The 16,790-nt window shown below is 41.5% G+C and overlaps 1 protein-coding gene across 11 annotated transcripts in view; it reads left to right on the top strand.

The window, feature by feature from the left end:
- The first annotated feature begins 537 nt into the window (after nucleotides 1-537).
- LOC124118796 (G surface protein, allelic form 156-like) overlaps nucleotides 538-16,790 on the top strand; it is a 190,918-nt gene continuing 174,665 nt past the window's right edge. For 6 of the 11 annotated variants that reach the window (XM_048386092.1, XM_048386094.1, XM_048386091.1 and 3 more), the window contains exon 1: nucleotides 540-765. In XM_048386092.1, coding sequence (XP_048242049.1) covers nucleotides 717-765 — 49 coding nt within the window. In that variant the 5' untranslated portion in view covers nucleotides 540-716. Of the gene's footprint in view, nucleotides 766-16,790 lie in introns of all 11 variants that reach the window. The other 5 variants (XM_048386099.1, XM_048386098.1, XM_048386097.1 and 2 more) reach the window with 3 other exon arrangements.

Here is a 16,790-nt window from a genome sequence, read left to right as displayed (position 1 = left end):
AGACCCAGGTAGAAATATCTACCTTTCCAATTGTTTACCTAATATCTTTTAACTATACGTATTATATCTTATCGTTGTTTATTAACAACATGGCTCAGAAAGAATGTCAATTGTCGGTGTTCTGTCATTAACAGTTTCATTATAAATGATCCTTTCTTTCATGTGTGTCTTGTTGGTTTGAACAGACACGTAAACACACTGTCAAAATTGGAAAAAAGTGAGTCAAGAAAGTCACGACAAGTGGCTCATTGCATTATGATGTATTGAATAAGTTATTAAACATTTTTTTCCTACGTCTCACAGCTTTAACTTTTCCGTATCTCCGAAAAATTGTATGGCTAGGATTCACACGACGTGTGTGATGATCCATCGCTGTCATGCCTCAGTACAGTTTGTCAATGCAACCTCTATAGGCAACCTCTATCTGCACTTGTAAACGTCTTCCATGATATACAGAAATAACATCCCTGTCATCCCTGCGCTCCCATGTGATGAGGCTCGGGTGAGTTGATTGGAGGACTGGTCTGTTATTATGTCGTACCCTGGCGACGGCAAAAGAGATGCTATTCTGTTAAGGCTGTCCACGGCAGACAGCGTGTATTACTCTAGAAGAGACAGTTTCAACCAGAGCGTTAATAATTCCAGTTAGTTTTGTTCTGTTCATACATTACCTGTCGCAGCAGTCGACATTGACGATTCTCACCTTTCCAGGTGAAATGAACTTACAGATGAAGAACAGTGTTTTCTCTCTCGTCCTAATTGCAGGTAAGATGATTTGGATATTATTATCTCTGGTCGCGCCGTATGTAGTTTCGTGAAAAAAGGATTCTACCTGTTCGTGAAGGTGTGCTGGGAATGGAGGTGTTCTGTGCCAGAGCTATGTGTCACGTTGCCTGATTTCAAGCAATGGATGTATAAAACACGGGTGTTTGTATAATCGAGGATGGGGAGATGCTGAAGATTCCTCCCTTGCATCGATACATGAAGACAATCAGTGGTGGACATTTACGTGGAGTATCACTGAACTGTGGATTACGATTTCATGATTATTCCTCGAGAATCAACATAGATTCCATATTGATATTGATGCTGATGTTAAGTGTATAGATGGTGAAAGTCGTGATTATAGGTGTGTGTATGTGGCGTGTCGTTGAAGAGTAAGGTCATGTCTAGTTTAAAATGATGCTTTGAACATGCTATGCGTTTACTAAATATATGCTTAAAATTTATCACATGATTTGCCTAAGCCAAAGACTCCATGTTTATGAAATAGTGTATATACTACAATAGATGTTTATCAGTTCGATTTACGCGGGTGTGTGTTAACATAGTCCAGTCGATGTCGGTATAAAGATTGGTTTACGGTATTGGATCCCCCCGGGCGTGAATTTAATGTCTAATTGAAAGATCTGAAATAAAGATCATACGTATCTACTATAAAGGTACCAAATCAATAACATTGATCATTATCGCTTCCATGCAAGAACCGTATGTTGAGTGAGTGAGTGAATAGGTATGATTTTACTGTTCCCGGTACCTGGAACCTGTTCCACAAAGCGATCTAAGTGCTAAGTTGGTCGTAACTCCCATACTTCATCATAGGCCTACGATCAACGTAGCACTAAGATCGCTTTGGGGAACAGGGCCCTGTTCCACAAAGTTATCTTAACGTTTTTGATTGTAACTCCCACACCTTAACACTGGCTTACGATAGTCATAGCGTTAAGATCGCTTTCCGGAGAGCGGCGGCATACCAGAAATAGCCTTCATGCCTTGTAACCACGTGGGCGAATCGAGCCCGGGCCTTCGGAGACCCGACTCCACCTCGCTCACTAATGCGTATTTAATGCATACTAATACTAATGATAATGTTTATGTTCCAACAACGTTATATGAATATAAAACATCAACACCAGAGTAAAGTCACTCTCGATTATCTGCCGAAAAAGAATCCATTTTCATAATAAGCAACAAAAAAAGGAGAAGAGATATCTTAAATATCTTATTATGTATGTAATTATTTTCCCCCGTCTGGAATCATTGTACTCTGCTAAACAATGCTGGCTAATCCTTAAATTATATGTACATTGTTTATCGCAATATCGATAATGTCACGTGTTACTTGTCTGTGAAGCATGACGTAGGACAAGGGCCCATTTGTGGCCTCAGGAATTGTTGAATGTAAAAATGCGGAAAAACAGTGAAATATGTTTAACTAGTATGAACATTATCACGTTCAAATCCATTTCTGATCTGCACTCTGAGCAAGTCCGTGATCCAAAACGATACTTTTATCATATGCTTGAACTGATTTTATCTACATGAAAACCAGTTTGGGTCAAGGCAGTTGATTTTTTTTTATAGAAAACAGTTTTATTTGAATCCTAAAATACAAGTTGGGGACAAGTGATACTTGTAAAAATATCTGGGTAAATCATTCTGTGACCAACCAAAGTACAGCAGAACACCATCGAAGGGCGATTAGAAGCATTGGAATCACAATGGGGTGGAGCCCGGATTCAAAGTGTCTCAGAGTACGATCGCTATACATTAGTTTCGGTACCTACCCAGGTGAGGCCGACATCTTCCACGACTGCAATGGATATCTGACCAGAGTGGAGCCGCCTTCGTGAGCCAGCCGGCCATGAGAGGTGTTTTTGAGACGCAAGATCTACATTTGCGACGCCAGTCGTGTCAAGCATGTATTGTTTGGTTCAGCAAGCGAAGCAAGAACCCTTTGCCGCTAACTGCATATGGGGGTCGATAAATTGGTTGGATTTCGTGTTGGCGGCAATCCCCCACACTGATAGAACAAACCTGGTGCAAGTGCAAGTGCAAGTGCAAGTGCAAGTGCAAGTGCAAGTGCAAGTGCAAGTCTCTGAATCCCTACAACTCAGCCTCAATGTTTGTTTTATGTTTATGTTATATTTCAAACAAGACCACGATAGACCGCATACAAAACACGTAAGAGCAGCACTACCAGGTTTGAACCTGATAGAACGCTCACGGAACATGCTGAATCCACAGCACCATACTAAACCACGGACACTGCTTTCACAGTGGGCTGATATCCCCCAAAATGTGATCCGTACTCTCGTTTCACACAATTCCCGGAAGTGCTAGTTTCTGACGCCCATGTTGGAAACACGAGGTATTGAGTTCTCTTGACTTTGACCTTTATAATTTTAATTTTCCATGAAACATGACGTTTGCATGGTTCATATTGGACACGTGTACATTTTACTAAAGGTCTCGCTAAGTATTTCCACAATGCATATCCCGTGGGTCTAATCATACTTAGTCCTTTAAACACCACGGTACACATGATTGGTGACTTGCAATACAACTAAATGTAAAACTACCACAAAGAACTTAAACTTTCATGGAAGGAAACAACAATCCAGTGGTCACATCATTCAGCATTAAATGTGTGCTTTCAAGATTCAATCAACACCTCACCAAAGTGGACCTTATACAATATATCAGGGCCAGTCTCCACAGATCAACGTTAAAAAAAAGACTGATCAGCACTATAGACCTACGGAGACATGAAGATTCGGACTGGAATATGCACTGGCTGTGGATTTGCATATGATAAAGGCGACAAAACCCTTTCTATATTCATAAAATCCATATTTCCATATTCAGAAATCTCTGCCAAATACGAGACGGCGGGGTAGCCTAGTGGTTAAAGCACTTCACCCCAAAGACCATGGTCCGATTCCCCACATGAATACAATGTGTGAAGCCCATTTCTGGAATTTCTGGTGATATTGCTGGAATATTGCTTATAGCGGCGTAAACTTTACTCATTCACTCTTCCAAATACAGAGTCGACTGTACGATTCCGACCATGTCACGAGCATGTGTCTTTGAATCACTATCAAATAGTGATGATACCAGGTGTTTGCTAAAAGGAGAGCGTATCTCAAACGTTACTCGGTCGTACAAGACACACGTTACTCGGGTTGAGTTAGCCAAGAAGATACCCATGGACATATATTTGGCCCAGAGTCGCTGCAGTTAATGCAATGGAATGTTCAGTGACAAGGCTTTGGTTTACAAGGGGAGTCTGGGTTGATGGATGAATACATGGGTGGGTGTATAGATGGACAGTCTGGTGAACAGATGGGTGGGTGTTTATGTAGATGGTTGGCTTGATGGAATTTGTTTGGGGTGGCGGATGGATAGAAGAGAGGTGTGTATATATGGCATATGTCTGTGTTTGTTGTGTACGATGGTGAGTGAGTGACTGAGTTGGGTTTAACGCCGCTTTTAACAATATTCCAGTTATATCGCGGCGTGTCAGATTAATGTGGGTGGAAAGCCCGAAGTGATGCAGGTCTCAGACATTAACCACTTCGGTGAAACCCACGAACACGGGTATGGTGCTGACAAACCTAGAAACATAATCGGGGCGAACCGGGATTCGAACCCACAATCATAGGTTTCTGGCGTGCCCAAGGGACGCAACTCTGCACAGCGAATCGCGGCGCCTTAGACGACTGGGCCACCCGTGCCCCCTGTGTACGATGGGATCACCACAGTAGGACTACTTCAGGGCTGTGAAACGTACTGTGACTAATAAGTTGAATGTGGTGAAGCTCAGTACAATCAGTGATGCATGCATGGGAAGTGGGCACAAAGGTGTTCTCACGGTAAAGGCGGTTGTGTAACAAGTCATGGTTGACCGAAAAGGCAGAAAGGAGACTCCGAAGTCTGAAATACAATTTGAAATTTTCTTTCACGAGATAGTATTAAAGGGAGAAATATATGTCAAGTTCTACCACTACTATTACGATATAACATCCTTTATGTCCCACAATGTTCGAGATAGAGACGCCACGTGTGCCCTACAATAACGTACTGCAATGTTGCCTGTGATCAGAAATATGCATCAGGATCTTTCCACAACATGACGATCTGCTTCCTCAAAGGGGTCTAGGATCGGCAAGTTTCACTAAAATGATTCACAATTGACATTGTTTGTCTGCTAGCTCAAATCACTGTTGTTGACAGTGACCATTCACAGTTTCACACAAGGCAGAACAATGCCTGGACCAGTCTGGAATGGGTACCATATCTATACACAAAGAAAAAAAGTTAAGCACACCCTAATATATTTCATCATTGTTTGGTCCCAATATTTGTAACAATCATGAAAGATATAATTCCGGGAAGAATTATATATGTTTTCTCGAGATGATGTCATCAGTCATGGGTGACGAAAGCTCACGTGTCATCATATAGTGTGCAGCATGCTACCCTCGAGTATCTTTAAAAGCAGTAATCCAAACGTTAAAATTACTGTCTTAAGCTCGGTTTAAAACAGTTATTCCATGACATTGTGTGACCATGGTACGAAGGCGATTATCAAACGCCACAAGATGGCAAATAATCGGGATTATAACGCAGGAATGTCTTGTAAGGCCAATTTGGGGTATCATCACACTGTCGTAAGCCGTTTAGTCGAGAAACATGCTCAGACCACTGATGTACAGGACCGTCCAAGATCCGGAAGACCTCCTGTGACGACACATCGCGAAGAGACGGACCTTCTTCCTCTCATACGCCGAGAACCCTTTCTAACAAGTACTCATCTGAAACAGCTGTGGTTGCTCAATCGTCGTTTCAGCACTAGCACCGTCAGGAACCGGATGAAAGCAGCAGGACTGAGGGCTAGACGAGTCATAAAGCGTCCCTTGTTGAGAGATCACCACAAAGCTGCTCGTTTAGCATGGTGTATTGCGCGACAGATCTGGAAGTCTGAGAACTTGGTGACGGATCCATTGGTCAGACGAAAGACGCTTTCTGTTGCACGACATTGATTGAAGAACGAGAGTTTTGAGGCACCGGAACATTGCCTACACCCCCAGGAATATTAAACCGACTGTTGCATACGGCGGGGGCTCGGTAATGGTTTGGGGATGTATCTCTCATGATTCAGGTTGGATTTGGTCACCATAAGGGGCACCTTAACAAGGGCTCAGTACATCCGGGACGTTTTGAGGCCAGTCGTCGTTCCTCATTTTGACAACCACTCAACCTCAGTACATCGATGATAATGCCAGGCCTCATCGTTCGCATGGCAGTCATGGATTACACGAGGGCCAATGCAATTACGACTCAACCCTGGCCAGCAATGAGCCCAGATTTGAACCCCCTTGAACATGTTTGGGATATTCTGGGGCGGCGCATACATGCACAATACCCTCCTGTACGCCAATTGGAAGCAGCACTTCATCAGGAGTGGTTGTTGTAACCCATTAACAGATCCAACGTCTGACTGGAGGCATGGGACGTAGGGAGGAATGCGTCACCAGGGCACGTGGCGGTTATACCCGCTACTGATCTGTTTCATGTGTCATGTCAAGTAGAGACTCGAAGGAACATTTTCACATGTAACATCAAACGTAACTCGTTTACTTAATCCTGCAGCGCCATACTTGTTTAGATATTGTCTAAGGTCAAAAACAGAACCCGTGTTACCATGATGTTTTTGTCAGTAAATTTCAATCACAAGTCTCCAATATCTTCTTTATTCGTTGTCAAATGTTTGTTCTATCCGATGACATTGGTATCGCCCAGCTCTTGTTGTTAGTCATCCCATGCCATGATTTGTGCCATTTGTCATGGTTCAGAAATAGGGGTAACCATAACTATTTTCTTTGTGCACAGAAGAACTGTACTCTACTGTAAGTACCCATTTTTTCAGCCTAGGCCGATACATTGTAATGTGTGTATACTTTCTGTTGCCAAGTCTTTCTTCATGTACAATAGAAAGGATATACTTGAAAATTGGATTGGGACAAAAAAAATACAAATTCAACCTGGAGACCAATCTGGAGTAGGCACCATTTAAAGGAGAATTATGTTCCACTGATTGTACCCAATTCTTTAGCCTGGGTCTAGAAATTGTTATAGGTGCAATGTTTGAACCTTAGACATTTACTCTGCTTTAATAATTTAACTAACATCGGTTAGACGGATATACACTGCAAAAGAAAGCATACACTTGAGCATTGGATTTGACCAAAAATAATGACAAACGTTATCAAAATGTTACCAGCCTGAAAACAGTCGCCGAAACACTGCAAACGCAAGGTTCAAAACAAATATACAATCAAATACATCAGCATCGAATAAAAACAAACATGGGTTTATACCTCCTTTTCCCCGACAGCTTATATCAAGTTAGCAGGCAGCTTAAGAGATGTTTGAACGACTGAAATCAAATTTGCTAGGTCTGCCGATTTCAGAGTTTAGTCCTCTTTCAAGTCTACCCAACGGTAAAATATTAACCTTACGAAATGTGTTAAACACTGGATAAGCTATACGCCCCAAAATAGTTAGCATTAATGGAATTGTGTAAGGTTGAGTACAACTTTGAGAAGAGCTTTCGATAATTTGTTATATACGGAAAAATAAATGAATTGAGAACATAGTTATTGGCTTTGTCTGACGAGCGTCCCCAGGTAGGTTAATGGTTGGGACAAGCAGAGCATGATGGCTTTATGATGGGAAGAGCTCCAGAAGAGTCTCGATCCCATTACATTTGTGGGCAACAGAATCAATATCTGTTTTGGTACAGAGGTATCTGATATCAAATTGATGACGAAATTAAGGTTATTACAACGTTAATGTTTTCGAGTTCGCTGTCAGGCGGATGTCACTTTAAAATCTTCCCTCATACTCATTAATGCATGCTACTCATTGAAAATATCAATACGACACGGCAGTGCCTAAACGCGACCTGTAACATTGTCCAAGGTGAGTGTGTGTGATGTCATGATGTCACATGACAATGAAAGATAGTGGTCGCATTTTACCCTCCGTGACATTTTACCCGCCGTTAACGCGAACGTGATTGAACAATTATGCAGTTCACTACTATACACATAGATTTCACATAATTACTACAATTCTGATATTATACACAGGGGAAAAAACGTTAGGAATCATGACCATTTTCAGGGGCATTTTTCTGACATTGTGTACCCAGTCGTCTTTACAAAGCATATCCCCTGAATTATTCATGATGCCTAACGTTTTGTGTGCAGTACATATGATAAAGGTATTTTAGTCCCATGCGAAGTTTGAAAAGTGGACAGTGACGTACCTGCTTCGCCAACTCAAGGCATCCATTGTCCACTGAGGACATAGTCCCACCCACTCTGTTAAGTACCCCACCAACTGAGGACATAGTCCCACCTAGTCTGTTAAGTACCCCAACAACTGAGGACATAGTCCCACCCACTCTGTTAAGTACCCCAACAACTGAGGACATAGTCCCACCCATTCCCTTAGTTAGCCCACCTGAGGACATAGTCCCACCTACTCTGTTAAGTACCCCACCAACTGAGGACATAGCCCCACCTACTCTGTTAATTGCCTCATCAACTGAGGACATAGCCCCACCTACTCTGTTAAGTACCCCACCAACTGAGGACATAGTCCCACCTACTCCGTTAATTGCCTCATCAACTGAGGACATAGTCCCACCCATTCCGTTAGTTAGCCCACCTGAGGACATAGTCCCACCCACTCTGTTAAGTACCCCACCAACTGAGGACATAGCCCCACCTAGTCTGTTAAGTACCCCACCAACTGAGGACATAGTCCCACCTACTCCGTTAATTGCCTCATCAACTGAGGACATAGTCCCACCCATTCCGTTAGTTAGCCCACCTGAGGACATAGTCCCACCCACTCTGTTAAGTACCCCACCACCTGAGGACATAGCCCCACCTACTCTGTTAAGTACCCCACCAACTGAGGACATAGTCCCACCCACTCTGTTAAGTACCCCACCAACTGAGGACATAGCCCCACCTACTCTGTTAAGTACTCCACCAACTGCGGGGATAACTCCACCCACTCTGTTAATTAACCCAACAACTGAGGACACAGTCCCACCCATTCAGTTGATTACCACATCACCTGGTAGCACAATCCCTCACAATCTGTAAATTACCAGACCAACTGAGGACATAGCCCCACCTAGTCTGTTAATTACCCCAACAACTGAGGACATAGTCCCACCTACTCTGTTAAGTACCCGACCAACTGAGGGGATAATCCCTCTCATTCTGTTAATTACCCCACCAACTGTGGACATCCTGCCACCCACACTGTTAAGTTCCCCACCTACTGCGGGGATAAATCCACCCTCTGTTACTTACCCCATCAACTGAGGACACAGTCCCACCCATTCAGTTAATTATCCCACCAACTGAGGACATAGTCCCAGCCACTCAGTTCAGTACCCTACCAGCTGTGGGGATAATCCCTCTCTGTGTGTAAATTACCCCACCAAATGAGGACATAGTCCAACCGACTCTGTTAATTACCCCACCAGCTGAGGGGATAACCCCTCTCATTCTGTTAATTACCCCACCAACTGAGGACATCGTCCTACCCACACTGTTAAATTCCCCACCTACTGAGGGGATAATCCCTCTCTATCTGTTAATTACCCCACCAAATGAGGACATAGTCCAACCCACTCCGTTCATAACATCCCAAATGGAGGGCATAGTCCAACCCTCTCTGTTAATTGTCTCATCAACTGAGGACATAGTCCCACCTATTCCATTAATTACCCCACCTGAGGACATAGTCCCACCTACTCTGTTAAGTACTCTACCGGCTGAGGGGATAACCCCTCTCATTCTGTTTATAACGCCACCAACTGAGGACGTAGTCCCACCCATTAGGGGCATGATCCCACCCACTCAGTTAATTACCTCATCAACTAGGGGCATGATCCCACCCACTCAGTTAATGACCTCATCAACTAGGGGCATGATCCCACCCACTCAGTTAATGACCTCATCAACTAGGGGCATGATCCCACCAACTCAGTTTATTACCTCATCAACTAGGGGCATGATCCCACCCACTCAGTTAATGACCTCATCAACTAAGGGCATGATCCCACCCACTCAGTTAATGACTTCATCAACTAGGGGCATGATCCCACCCACTCAGTTAATGATCTCATCAACTAGGGGCATGATCCCACCCACTCAGTTAATTACCTCATCAACTAGGGGCATGATCCCACCCACTCAGTTAATGACCTCATCAACTAGGGGCATGATCCCACCCACTCAGTTAATGACCTCATAAACTAGGGGCATGATCCCACCAACTCAGTTTATTACCTCATCAACTAGGGGCATGATCCCACCCACTCAGTTAATGACCTCATCAACTAAGGGCATGATCCCACCCACTCAGTTAATGACCTCATCAACTAGGGGCATGATCCCACCCACTCAGTTAATTACCTCATCAACTAGGGGCATGATCCCACCCACTCAGTTAATTACCTCATCAACTAGGGGCATGATCCCACCCACTCAGTTAATGACCTCATCAACTAGGGGCATGATCCCACCCACTCAGTTAATTACCTCATCAACTAGGGGCATGATCCCACCCACTCAGTTAATGACCTCATCAACTAGGGGCATGATCCCACCCACTTAGTTAATTACCCCACCAACTGAGGACATAGTCCCACCCACTCAGTTAATTACCCCACCAACTGAGGACATAGTCCCACCCACTATGTTAATTACCCCACCAACTGAGGGCACTCAAAATGACTCTTCTGAGCTGGACATTCGAAATTAGTACCAGCGAGCCCTCTAAACATTCGAAGTGAAAAGATTTACAACGAATTAGAGGTGACCTTTTTGATAGAATAGATAACTAATTATCTTCAGTGTTAGGACAGGGAGACCGGCGTCCTCAGCTATCAGGTGTTGCTTGATGTAACTGAAATGGTAACAGGTAACGTTTGCTAGTAGTTGGTGGCTAACCGCTTGTTTCAAACATGAGAGTGTAATTTGATTTGACGGAACTTTTCACCCTCATGTTGATAAACCCAAGACCAAGCTATGGTAATGGTAGCAAGTAGGTGTGGTAGTTTGAAGATGATAATGAATTGATGCATAATACACTCAATAATCGAGCATAGTATGAACTGCATCTGTTTTGCAATTATGTTTTTACGGAATAAAATAAAAGTTTATTTATTTTGTAAAAATAATTTAACTTCAACTGAAAGCTGCTTTAATCAGTATAATGAATAGTGACATACAGTAAACTACGTTTATAACGAACGCGCTTATAACGAACTGACGGATATAACGAACTTACTTTTTTGTCCCGACTATTTGCTGTAGACATGCTGTATGTATGCTTTTAACGAACTACGGTTATAACGAACTAAAATTAGTGGTCCCTTTGAGTTCGTTATAACCGAGGTTTACTGTATATGTATTTCAGTTATAACGGTTAGCCTAAAATTTTTTTTTATCTCACTTTTTTTTATGTTTTATGCCTAACAAAATGTTTTAATAACAGCAAGGTAGCGAAATATCTTTCTATGATTTTACAACAGTGATTAGAAATACATCTGATCATCTAGTTCTTCAGTTTGGTGATTGAGTGATATTTTTAATGGACAACCCTGCAAATGATTACTGCAACACTCTATTCATGCCATGAGGAAAAATGCGCTATGACTTAATGTTTACATCTCGCAATGATTGAGTCACTTGAGAGCACGTCCCTTTATGCTGACTTGAAACAAACGTCACGTGCTGGCGGCTAGACCAATATTATCAGTGATATGAGATTACGGGACTCACAAGTCTCACAATCTGTAAACACTCTGAGATAACCTGCACACATGACAGGTATGTGAGAAGTATGATTTCTACGCTGAAATGGACTAACGTAAGCCTTTTAGGCCCACTTATTTTTTCTTTTGGGGGTGGGTGGCGGTTGGGATGGCGTGTGGGGTGTGGGGGTGTGGGGGTGTGGGGTGTGGGGGTGTGGGGTGTGGGGTGTGGGGTGTGGGGTGGGGTGTTATACCGGTTTTTCATAAAGAGGATGAAATGGACGAATCCTAGGATCCATTAGTGGATCCGTCAGTGGTACATTTGTGTATTGTGTTTCTCTCCGAATAAACGACCTCGGTATACCTCGTTTAATTATTCGCGTAATTCCCCAGAGCAAGATTGCCGATGTGCGTCTGTGCTGGTTGCTACATCCATACCTATGTTTACGTATTTACGCATCTAGGGCGTTTCTTGAAATGTTTATCGGTAACCTTGCGACTTGTGAGAACCAGTAAACACGAACAAAGAGAATGTTTCTATCGATCATCCCCCTTACACTTCTTGTCAAAGCATGTTCAGTCTAAAAACCGTTTTCCATATACAATACACGGATGTTAAAGGTACCAAAGAATGTTTCCATAGATACAACGATCGGTTTGCGAGAGGAACATACACACGCGCCTAGGACAACCAGTGCAGTTTTGAACCTAAAGAATGCTTGACGCAAGTATTGATCACAATGGCTAAGCATTGTGTTTTTATAAAAGTAAAATAAATAACGAGTAAGGAATGCTTATGAATTTAAGAACACTTGGTTGTAACAAGTGGATTGAACTATCTTTTTTTCCTTTTTCCTTTCGTTCCTCAATGGTGTGTGTGTGTCACTGTTCTAAGCGGCGTTAAATCCAACTCACCTACTCACTCTTACTTCGTTGGAATGATATCATTGGAAGTCGTGAGATACCAAAAACGTCAAAAAGATCTTTCCATTTGTAACACTTTCAGGGTTATGATCCTATAAAGACAAACAAATTCAACTGTTTAATATAAAATTCAACACCAGAGAATACCCAGGCTCGATTTTCCACAAAAACAGATTCCATTGAGCGTAAAACGCAAAAAAGCGGTGAAAACTATAAAAATTGATCACTGAAAATCAGTGATGACACTAGGTATTCGCGGAAGGGTAAGCATGTCCAGCTCTAATACTCCCAGATAAATACTGACGTTTAATGTGAGATTAACGATTCGTAAGGGATACTAATAGTGTCAACTCTGAAGGTCACATAATGTAACAAATGACACAAAGCCAATAACCATTAGTAAGACGCCTATCATATGTAACACTAGTACTTTCAGGGGAATGTCTCGATAAAGGCAAACAAACTCATCTGTACAAAACAATCCCTGATATTTACTTGCGAGGAATACTTTCCGTTTGAAGTATTAACGATTAGGAAGGGCATTAGCGCAGGTCGGAACGAATGCTCTTCATATGTTACTTCTAGTTTACTAAATGAATTGTAGGCAATGACCAGTTTTTTTCTGCATCACCTTGGTTTCGCAATTGATCATCGCTTGTAAACTCACAAGACAATCAAACAATGCTACCAATGCATCACTGACTTTCTCCTTGTGATTATCCTTGAATACAACGCACGAAGTTATTTTTTAATTTTAAAACCAGGCCTTGATTATTCAGAAAGAATTGATTTGGGCTTTATTGCGCACAGAGCGACGAAAACGCATTTGTATTTTGGGGTGGTGTCGACACTGAATTAGTGCCATACAAATAACGAATTTATCACCCATGTTTGATGGTAGCTAAAATGAAACAATTAAGTGAGTGAGTATGGTGTAACGCCGCTTTTAGCAATATTCCAGCAATATCAGGGCGGGGGACACCAGAAATGGGCTTCGCATATTGTACCCATGTCGGGGATCGAACCCGGGTCTTCGGCGTGACGAGCGAACGCTTTCACCACTAGGCTACCCGACCGCCCCTAAAATGAAACAAACAAGAAATGATTAATCGATGGTGATGTATATAAGTGTTGGAACTTCAGTTTGTAGTGTTTCAGTGGCAGTTTTCAGCCTAGTAAGGTTTCGATGACGTTTGTATTATTTTATTCTTTCTTTTGAACTGCAGTGCATATCTGATAACGGAACATATTTCCTACTGATGTAGATGGGCTAGATACTATTGAAGTTGCACACTAAGATTATGTTTGGACATTTGCAATCAGTCACGTCAAATGTCATAATTCCGTTTGTTTCAAGTTTCTTGTTACAGAATTAATGATCTTTTGTGTGACGAAACCAATCCTTTGCATCTGTTCAGTTGTGCAGCCATTACAACAGGGTCTTTACTTATGCAACGAGGAACCGTCTAAAGTATGGGGGCAGCGCAGGAGCCTAGTGGTTAAAGCGTTCGCTCGTGACGCCGAAGAACTAACTTCGATTCACCACATGGGTACAATGTGCGAAGACCATTTCCGGTGTCCCCCGCCCGGAATGTGCTGGAATATTGCTGGAAGTTGCATAAAACCATATTCCTTTTGGTCTGTTGTTGCTATTCCTGATGCCTTTATATCTAATATCCCATGTTCAAACTGAAATTGGTGATATTTAAGACAGATATAATGTTTTCAATTAGCTTCAGATTGCATATCTTTAATGTTTTTGCCATCTCGTTATTACTCTGTACATCGCACTTATGAAAAAATAGCAGTTATGCAAATCATGATTATTTTGTGAATTGTCAGCATGAACGAAGAACAAGGTTATATCAGGGGTATCGGTCCCGAGTGAACTAATTTTGTAATATTAATGATGGGATGAGCAGCAATGAAAACGAAGGAATAATTGACCTGACCTAGCCAATCAATACGAAGCAAATAATGAAAACGATGCAGACAGACAGATTGTTTATTTGAGTCTCACCTCACAAAAATATTTACATAAATACATATAAAAGGACATAAAAGTGAGCCACCCGGTAAGGGTTACGAGAGACTTAAAATATATCACAGTATATACAGCATAAATATATTGGTGTAAAAGGGGTATGTAAAATATATTACCCGTAACTAGCCATATAAAATATTTGTTCTTCGTTGGAGAATTAAAAAGCAGGTTTTAGCTGTAAAATATACATAATATTTAAAAAGTACAATAAGTTTATCAGTATTGCATAACTCTAGATAGCTAAACTGACCTTTTCGTATAAACTTTCACACAAATCATCGTACACAGGGCAATCCAGTAATACATGACAGTCGTCTTCAATACTTTCCTTACACTGAAAACACACTCTTTCATTCACATTCATATTCGTATATCTGCCTGTTTCCAACTTTAGAGGAGCAGTACCTGATCTAAATTTGGAGAAGGCAGAGCGGTAAGAACGAGGCATATACATACTTACATAACTTTCACACCCATACCCACCTTTAAACATTCTATACGTACGTAATTTATTACCACCTGTTCTTCCGCCAGGCTTGCATAACAGTTCATTCCAATCAGACACATACTTTCCCATGCATATATCTTGCACACGTACAACTACACTTTTCACGCTAACATTCTCAGAAATATTCAGACCCCTTTCGTTCAGCTTTGACCTTACGAAAATTCCAGTTTTTCACACGTCCACCAGCATACCATTCAGACCACATAAAAACGTACTTATTTAATCTGAGGGACGTTTTAGTAAAACGACAATACTGTCTAACAATACACATCCACTGTCTAACTATCGGAGGAATCCATCCCATATCTCCATTAACAGCAACATTTGGAGCGTATTTACCCAACCCCAAGAAAAATCTCAAAGCACGATGGTGAACGGCATTTACAGAAGAAATTTCACAATGACCCCTGATAGATGCCCCATAACTCAAGACTGGCCAAACCATCGTATCATACAAATTGGAATAAGTAGTGCATTGCATACCTCAAATTGCCTAATTTTTACATATAAGAAGACCTAATGCTCTGTTAGCCGATTTAGCTGCTGCTTTTGCCATAGCATTGCAGTCAAGATGTTCCGTGTGCAGTAGGCCTAGATAATTATAACAATCAACAATGGCTAAAACAGAGTTACCAATATAAAAAAAGCTGTTGTTCTTTGAACGCTTACATTTCTAAAGTGTACAATCTTGGACTTGTCATTATTAATAAGGATACTATTATCAACACACCATGTATTCATAACATGTAATAGACGATTCAAATCATCTGCCGATTCTGCAAGTAAAATAAGGTCATTAGCATATGCTAAGGCTGCAATAGTAATATCATCAACACAAATACCAATACCAGTTTCATTTAGCTTGTCAAGCAAATCATTAATAAAAAAAGTTAGACAGAATTGGCGAGCGTAAACATCCTTGTTTTAAACCCCGATTAACATTAAACCAGGGTGTAAGCATACCATTTATATGTACGCTGCATTTCACATTATCATATAAAGATTGAAGTGCTAGAAACATTTCCCCTTTCACACCAATGTTACATAATATTTCCCACAGCACACCTCAGTTAATGCTATCATACGCTTTATGAAAGTCCATAAAAGCATAAAAGGTGTCTTTTTTAAATACATTTTCCAGTTTCAATAAAAGATTAAACAGAGTGAATATGATCCGTAGTTGATCCATGCTTCCGGAATCCATTTTGTGCATCATTTAGAGCTCCTGTGCTTTCAGCCAAAGATTGCAGACGGTTATTCAATATATTACAAAATAATCTGTACATAGAATTGGTGAGGGTCAAACCTCTATATGATAAAGGATCCGCAGGATCTAAAGTAGAACACTTTGCTATGGGGTTAATTATGCTCTTTAACCACAATGCAGGGATTTTCCCTGTGCTAAAACATATATTAAAGATATTGTGCATCGCCGAAATAACATTGGGTGAATTAAGACATTCCATCGGAATACCGACAACACCAGGAGCCTTGCCACATTGGCTTCCAACAACCGCTCTGGTTACTTCAAAGAGAGTAATTTTAGCGTCGAACAATGTATATGTGTCACCATTCTCACTGTCACACTTAACGTTCTGCATCCCGACGTCACCATTTAGCAGTTTACAATAAACATTCTTCCACTTATCTAGTACATCACTCCATTTGTCAGACACATT

The sequence above is a fragment of the Haliotis rufescens genome, unplaced genomic scaffold, assembly GCF_023055435.1.
Source record: "Haliotis rufescens isolate VD_foot unplaced genomic scaffold, xgHalRufe1.0.p SCAF_6, whole genome shotgun sequence".
Classification (NCBI taxonomy): Eukaryota; Metazoa; Mollusca; class Gastropoda; order Lepetellida; family Haliotidae; genus Haliotis; species Haliotis rufescens.
The sequence above is the reverse complement of the archived record's forward strand: the minus strand, read 5'-3'. Positions and strand labels throughout refer to the sequence as shown.